Source organism: Pteropus alecto, unplaced genomic scaffold, assembly GCF_000325575.1.
Source record: "Pteropus alecto unplaced genomic scaffold, ASM32557v1 scaffold3, whole genome shotgun sequence".
Taxonomy (NCBI): Eukaryota; Metazoa; Chordata; class Mammalia; order Chiroptera; family Pteropodidae; genus Pteropus; species Pteropus alecto.
In genome coordinates, this window is record NW_006442484.1 from 13,605,989 (window position 1) to 13,613,669 (window position 7,681).

General features: G+C 44.1%; 1 protein-coding gene across 8 annotated transcripts in view; it reads left to right on the forward strand.

Annotated features, from left to right (window-relative positions):
• The window catches only part of MGAT5 (mannosyl (alpha-1,6-)-glycoprotein beta-1,6-N-acetyl-glucosaminyltransferase), a 330,189-nt gene that overhangs the window by 305,449 nt on the left and 17,059 nt on the right, over nt 1-7,681 (forward strand). For all 8 annotated transcript variants that reach the window (XM_015596648.2, XM_025039242.1, XM_025039241.1 and 5 more), the window contains one exon: nt 1,222-1,296. In XM_015596648.2, the coding sequence (XP_015452134.1) occupies nt 1,222-1,296 (75 nt within the window). The remainder of the gene's footprint in view (nt 1-1,221; nt 1,297-7,681) is intronic.

Here is a 7,681-nt window from a genome sequence, read left to right on the forward strand (position 1 = left end):
CTCATAGATGTTGTCTAGTTCTTCACCCTGTACGTTCAAGATAGGCAAGCATAGATGGTGAAGGTAGCCCTCTGTCCTATTGCTGACCATGCTCCCTGGGCTCTCTGATGCTGTAACAGACTGGATTGCTGGCGGTTTTCTCCCAAGTAAAATTTCCATTTCAGGTTAGTAATGCTATCTGGCTGCCCCTGAAGGTACAGCCTTCATACTGTTGGCACAAACACTGTGCAGCAGAAGTCAAACCTACATTTCTTCCCCTTCCCTCAGGTGTCATAATATTGATCAGATTGCCTCCTCCACCACCAGCAAAGCATCTTCCAGGTTTCCTGTTACCTACAAATAAAGTCTAGTCTCCTTAGTGTAGAAATTTCATGGCTTTTGTAGAAATCCAGGGAACCTCTTCCCACCCTTGTCTCCCAGCCTCATGATGCTGAGCTCTATCTCCTGCTGCCTTTCTTTGGTGTCTAATCTCACATCACTCACCCCACCTGGAACTACTTCTACATTTTGGCTTGCTAGAATCATAGCTGGCCTCAAAAGCACAGCATGAGCAGAAATCTGCTTTGACCTTCTAGGACCCTCTAGGTGAACTCTTTATGGTGCTTTAGTACTGTTTTTTCCTCACCACAGATTCTTTGGGTACATGTCAATCTCACTTATGAATGTAGAATGATGCCTTTGTCACCGTCATGGGCCCTCACACCACTCATCATGTGCCTGTCTCAGAGCAGCGAGCATGCATTCATTTAACAGATTTGTGAATGAATGTTGAGTTTCTATATGTGCCACACTGCTCAGCACTGGGATATAAGGACAACCTGGCAGCCATAGACCCTGCCCTGTGGGACTTACCTTCTAAAAGTGATTCTCGCTACCTTTTGCTGAATGCCTACTCTGTGCTATACTGCGAACTAAGTGATTTACTTTTTTTAACTCATATAATCTTCACCACAGCTTCACAGAGGTGGATTTTTTCTTATCACCATTTTTCACATGAAAATCTGAGGCTTGGAGATGTTAGGTAATTGGCTCAGGGTCCCACGGTTCGTAAGGAGCAGTGAGGTTGTGAACTCAGGTCTCTTGACTTCCCAGTTCATAGTCATAGCCCCTCACAAGACTGACTGCAGGTGTCGGCACCTGAGCGTCAGTGAATCAGTAGAGGACTGGGTGTCGCATATTCTGTTTCCTCTTCTTTCATGATACCATGTTCTATTTCCGCAGATTGAGCCATACATGCCATATGAATTCACATGCGAGGGGATGCTGCAGAGAATCAATGCTTTCATTGAAAAACAGGTAAGGCTCCTCAGAAGTCCCTCTCTCTTTGCTGCGTCTTGCTTCCTCTTAACCCAGAAGGCTCTCGCAAACAGTTAACACCTCACCATGTTTCTGCTTGTTTTCCCGATTTGAAAGACTCCAGAAGTTGGATAATGGCTTGTTGGAATTCTAAAGCATGCCCTGTCATCGTCCCCCAAGGGAGTCTGTCTGTCCTTGGGGGAAGAATGTTCTATATGATGGTGGAAGGCCAAATGGTAACTTATAGGAGAGACTTGACCATCAGTCCTGTGCCCTGTGTTCTGAGGGGCATCACAAAGACTTGGGTGGGGAGGGAGGCAGAGAAGACAGCTCTCTGCTTCTGCCTCATGGTCATTTCTCACCCTAAGAAAGGCAAGGACTGAACTCTGTGGTTTCTAAGCATTTTTTTTAGTATATGTTCTGCAATTCCAAATATGTTAGGACTTTTTAGTGGTCTTCAAACATCTTTTCAAACAGGACCCCTTTTCAAATGAAACTTTCCATAAAACCCACGTATATAAAACATAAAAGCAGCACTTCATTTCCAAAGCAGGTAGGGTTCGACAAATCCCGTGACCCCAACAGAGTGAGGAAGCTATGGCTTGCGCTCATGGAAATAAAGGCTAAGAGTGTCATTGCCATCATTTATAACATTTAATTCCATAGGCTTCAAAAGCAACACAAGAGCTAAAAATAGACAGACTGAGAACCCCCATAGGTAGAGAAGTATGAACTTCTTGACCAAATTCCAGAAATAAGGGGCTCCTCTTAAAGGGCAAAGCAGAGTGTCTTGGGGCGATCAAGAGATCTTTACACAATAGAGGATGAGGATTGTGTAGACTGAAAATAGAAATGGTACGCTGTTGAAAATGTAAGTAGGAATAGATCATAGACCCAAAGTAGGTTTCAAAGAAAAGATTTCAGGTGATAGACTGTGCTGAGCGGTGGACAGTCCTGGGTGCTACTGTTGGAGAGGGAGGCTTCAGGGTGGCATGTCTGATATTTTTTGTTGGCTGCATGAGGGCATGCTCTGTAGCCAGCCACCTGGGTTCCAGTTCAATCGCCATGACTTTCTGGTTGTATGACCTGGGCATGCTATTTAGCCTCTCTGTGCCTTAGGTTCCTCCTCTGTAAAATAAGAATAATAATAGAACTTCATAGGGCTAATGTGAGGATTAAATGAACTAAAAATACATATGAAATGCTTAGAATACTGCTGGAACATAGTGCTCGATGAATACAAACTAGGACTGTTGATTACTTAATATAGCATATATTATGTTGTTATATAAGCATACCGTATTATTACATAATTTGATATACTATTCATCAGACTTTTACCGTTAGAGCTAAGCTTTTGAGTTGTCATCTCATTCAATCTTTACATGACACCTGAATTAAGAATGACAGTATCACCATCCTACCTTTTACCTACAGACGGTATGCCAATGAGTACCAAGCTCATCACAGTGCATCATCTTGTTTAATCTTCATGTCATCCTGTGAGCTGGCAGTAATAACCCCATTCTCTGGATGTGGGAACTGAGACTTGTAGTCACAGGCCTCACAAGTCATGGAATCAAGTCTTGATGCTAGGTTGGTCTGAGCCCAGGCCTACACCAATGGCACTGAAGGGCCTCAGGCCATGCAGGTGGCCCAGAGCTATATTTCCCATCTTCTTTTACCTCAAGGAGTCGCTGGTTCCACATGAAGGTGCAGGCAGGAGCTGGCAGTGAGTTTTAAGACATCACAGCTCTTAACTACCGTCAAAGAGACTGAGGTTTTACCAGGATCCTTGCAGCTGCTTCTGAAACTCACCTCCTCCTCTCCTGTCTCTACTTCCTCTCAGGGAAAATTGCTACATGAAAAAAGACTCTTTATCAAGTTTATTTGAAGGCTTTTCTTTCTTCCTGAAAACTCTTGAACCCCAGCCAGTCCTTAAAAGTTCTCATGTAGCCTATTCTCTGTAAATCTATTACTAGGTTTCCTTTCAAACAGGAAGGTCCTGCTCCCTAAACAGACATTGCTAAAGCCTACATAATGCAGAGGCCACACCCAGCTTGTTCACTTCTAAATCTCAAGTGCCTGGCCGTCTGCCTTGGTACACAGTAGGTGCACGATAACTCCTAGGTGAAGGAAAGAATAAATGAGTGAGAGGGCGAGAGAGCACATGCGCTTTTTTTTTCATGTGTACCAGGAACTGGGAAGCCCATCTTGGACCTTAGGAATGGAAAATATGTCATTAAAATTGTCTTCTGGAAAATGTGCTAATAAACCTGCCCTTTCACATCACCTTCTGGGTATAGACTTTTTTGCAGAGCTCTGTGGTTCACAGAAATTCAGAGATTTCTCTGTCGTCTGTCATTCATTCATTCATCCACTGTAAATGTATGTCATCTATGTGCTACAGACTGTGCTGGGAGTTGGGGAAGATGTCAGAGGACTAGTCCTTGTCCTCAGGTAGCTTCAAGTATCGCAGAGAAGCCAGTCAAGTCCACAGACGATGCCACTGGTGCAGGTTACGCCCTGTAATAGTTATGTGACCTGGGTGCTTTGGGATAGCATAGCTCAGCCTGCAGGATGGGGACGGGGAGGGGAAGGGGTTGCGGGAGAGTCTATCCCAAAGCTTTTGCAGGAGAGGATTCTTGAAGGCAGCTGGGGCTACGGGGAGGATTGTACAAGTCAAGATGCAAAGGCCTAGGGAAAAAAATTAAGAGAAGTTACGATGAATTGTTGGAAGTTTAGCTATGACCGAAAAAACAATATGAGAGGATGAGGCTGGAGGAGGAGACAGATTGTAAAAAGATGCTGAGGCTCAGCCGAAGAATTCAGATTTGATTCTGGGACAACAGGAAGCCAAAGGAAGGTTTGAAGGCAGGATGAGTACAGTGTTGCTGTCAGGTTGGTGTTTTAGAAAAATCATTCTAAGGATCGTCTAGGCATTTCTTATTAAACATTCTCCCAGTGCTGCTAAACAAGCAATAAAGGGGCCTATTTCGAGTTTATCCCAGGCCTCTGGGGAGAGTTTTATTGATGCCATAATGTTCCCCCAACTCTACAGGGAAGACAGGAAGCCAGAACTCCATTTGTTGACAGATTGGGTCTTCTGCTTTTAATGATTACCTCCAGGCCCCCATGTTGTGGAGCTCTGGGTGTTCAGTATTTTTGCAGCTAGGAATATCTTCAGAGAGCAGCAAGACTGGGGCCTGGGATAAACCCAGGGGTGTTTCTGGTATGAACAGGAAAACCTCAAGCTCTGAAGAGGTAGTAACGCTTCAAGTTTCCCGGTCCCTTGAAACTTGTAGTAACACCTCAAGTTTCCCGGTCCCTTGAACTGTAGGAGCTCGCAGCTCTGATTGTGCTGATCTCTGCCTCCCAGTCCTCCCTGTGATCTGCAAGGGGAACAAGGGAGCTTTTATACCAAAACCCTTTCAAAGTTGTCCATCACTGCTCACCCAAGGCAGCAGAAACCAGAGGAAGCCAAGTGACAGCAATTGCAAAAGCCCCAGGGTTCAATGTTGAGTTGAGTGGTTGACAGCAGGAAACCTACCTCATACCCAGTCAATCCGGCTGGAGCACCCAAAGAGAAAGAATCCTGGCTTTAGGGAAACCACTTGCTTTCTCCCCTTAATGTCCTTGCCTCCTGTTTACTGTACTAAAAATGTTGATTTGGGATAGTACCCTCTTTTAAATCAGATCTCTAAAAGAGGCGCTCTCTCCAGAAGCAGGGGCTTGGTGGCAAGGCAAAAATTTCTTGTAATCTCAGATCAAGAGTACTATTCTTCCCTAACCTGAGTGGGTCTGGCCTGTTAAGGTTCTCATTAAGCGTTTCTTGAGAAAGACTTAGGTATTTGCCTCAGGCCGAAGTATATCAGTTTCTTTTGAGAGAATGACAATGTTCAGATTGACTTCTGAAAACCATACATATGTTCTTCAACCCTATTTTCTACCTGTAAAGCCCCTGTAAATCTACAGGATGTATATGAGCATAATATGTGCTCATATTATTTTGCAAAGAACTATGTGATTCACACGGAAAGCATTCTGGATACATGGAGGGAAACGAGTTAACTCCAAGAGCTGCTATGCAATCAGCTTAGGTCCAGGGAAATCTGGCTCATCTGAGCCCATCTTGAACTCCCTAGGGAGTGTTCTAGGTGCAAGGACAAGCCTGGTAGTGAATCTCGATAGCACAGGGTCAGGGGAATGGTAGAGGCGAAGAGGTGACTGGTTGCAGAAAAAGAAGACAAGGAGTTGAAAAGGGGAGAAGTTATCACTAGCCTGGGGAATGTTTGCTCTTTTGAAAAATCAGCGCTGCCGTTTGTCAAGCCATTCCTGATCCCAAAGAGACTGGGCAAGTAATGAGTAAGCGTTGGACCCTGGAGTCTGGTTCTGCCCTCACTCTTTTTTGTGACCTTGAGCAAGTTTCCTAACATCTCAGTGCTGTTTCTCTTCTGTGTGATGGAGATAATGCTGCTGCCTACCCCATAGGTTTGGTGGAGGAATCAATAGATTAATACATGTTTAGGGCTAAGACGGTGCCTGGCACAGAATAGGTCCTCTGAAAGCCTTAGCTGCTTGCCGCTTCAGGAGCCCAGAAGCCAAGGTGTGTTTTTTAAAACAGCTTCATTGAAGTATAATTTACAGGCAATAAAATTCACTCCATATAAGCGTATAATTCGATGATTTTTTAGCAAATTGATAGAGTTGTGCATTTACCACCACAATCTAGTTTTATAACAATTCCATCACCCAGAACAGCTCATTTGTGCCTATTTGCAGTCAGTCCATGCTCCCTGACCCAGCCCCAGGAAAATACCATATTCTGTCTCTATCGATTTACCTTTGCTGGAGATTTCTGGCTTCTTTTACTCGGTATGTTTGTGAGGTTCGTGCACGTTGCAGTATGAGTCGGCACTTCATTCCTTTTTTTATTGCTGACTAATATTCCTTTGTATGGATATACCGCCGTTTGTTTATCCATTTACCAGTCGATGGACATTCGGGTTGTTTCCACCTTGTGGCTGTTGTGAAGAGTGAACATTTACATGTATGTAGACATATGTTTTTCTTTCTCCTGGGCAGATTCCTAGTAGGGGAGATGAATAGGAGAGGTTTATGTCTGACTCTTTCAAGAGTGAGCTTGTTGGCATGTTGATTCACGTGTGTGGAGATCATCATGGAGATTAGTCAAGAGGGCTCAGTTTCCCAGCCACGTTCTTTGGTGCCCTCATGGAAACACAAATTTACTCCCACTGCTGGGAATCAGCCTCAGGAGCCACCTGTGGACAAAGTCACTCTTTTTGAGGACAGCACAAGTGAGAATGGTGGGTGCCAACAGGCAAATGAAAGATGTTTAATCTGGTCAGTCAGTCAATATATATTGAAAACTTTTTTCTGTGCCAGGCCCTGGATTTCCCAGCTGTAACATAAGTAACAAATGTGTCTCTTATCCATCAAATACATGGCTGAACTTGGCCCAAACCCCCAATTTCATGACCTAGAACCTGCCCCCCCACCCCCGCACTTTGTTTTTACAAATTCCTGACCTTATTTCCTCTATATCTGCCTTCAGACCTGTATATGAACCTGTCTTCTTGGTTCTAGACAATATGAGTTTCCACAGAAACTCACTTGTACCTGATATGTCATGGATGTCGTAACTCTGTTGAAGGTTTGGCCAGGACTGAGTGAGAGTGGAGGATTTGTGGGAAAGATCTCATTACCTACAACCAAGAGGGCGGGGCAAGCCAGCACCTCCCCCCAGTGCTTCTCTCCTGGGGAGCAGCCCACCCCCATCTTCTCTAGTCCTTTTGGTATTTTTGTAGATAACATTTTCTTCAAGCTGTTGCTTAGCCTTCGCTACTAAGGCAGCACCCTTACTTTTTTTTCCACAATTAGTTGTGCTCATGTGTTCAGAACATGGCTTTTTCTACAAATTTGTGTTGATTAATAAACCTTACTTGTTATAATTACTGCAGGAAATTTTCAGAGTAATCAAGCAAATTTAGGGAATTTAGTGACTGGTCGAAATAATTGTTAGAGAGGAATGCAGATGTTCCATGTTCTGAGTGGGTTTGTTAACCAAATTGGAAATTACTGTTTATGTCTCATTCTGTCTATAGAAAGCCTCTTGAATATTGTCCTTTTCTACTTCTACTGTCTAAGTCCCAGGATGCCATGCCATTCAATTCAGTTCCACCGCTCTTTATTGAGCACCAGTTATCTGCAAAGCACTGTGTTAGTGATAAGCCATAAACTCCTATTTAGCCTACAAAATCCAGCCTGGAAGTCCCTATTTTCTGGAAGCCCTCTCTGCTTGGTACCACCATCACCCTTCCCCTTCCCCACAGAGTTAATTTTTTCCCTTTAAATGGCCGGTGCA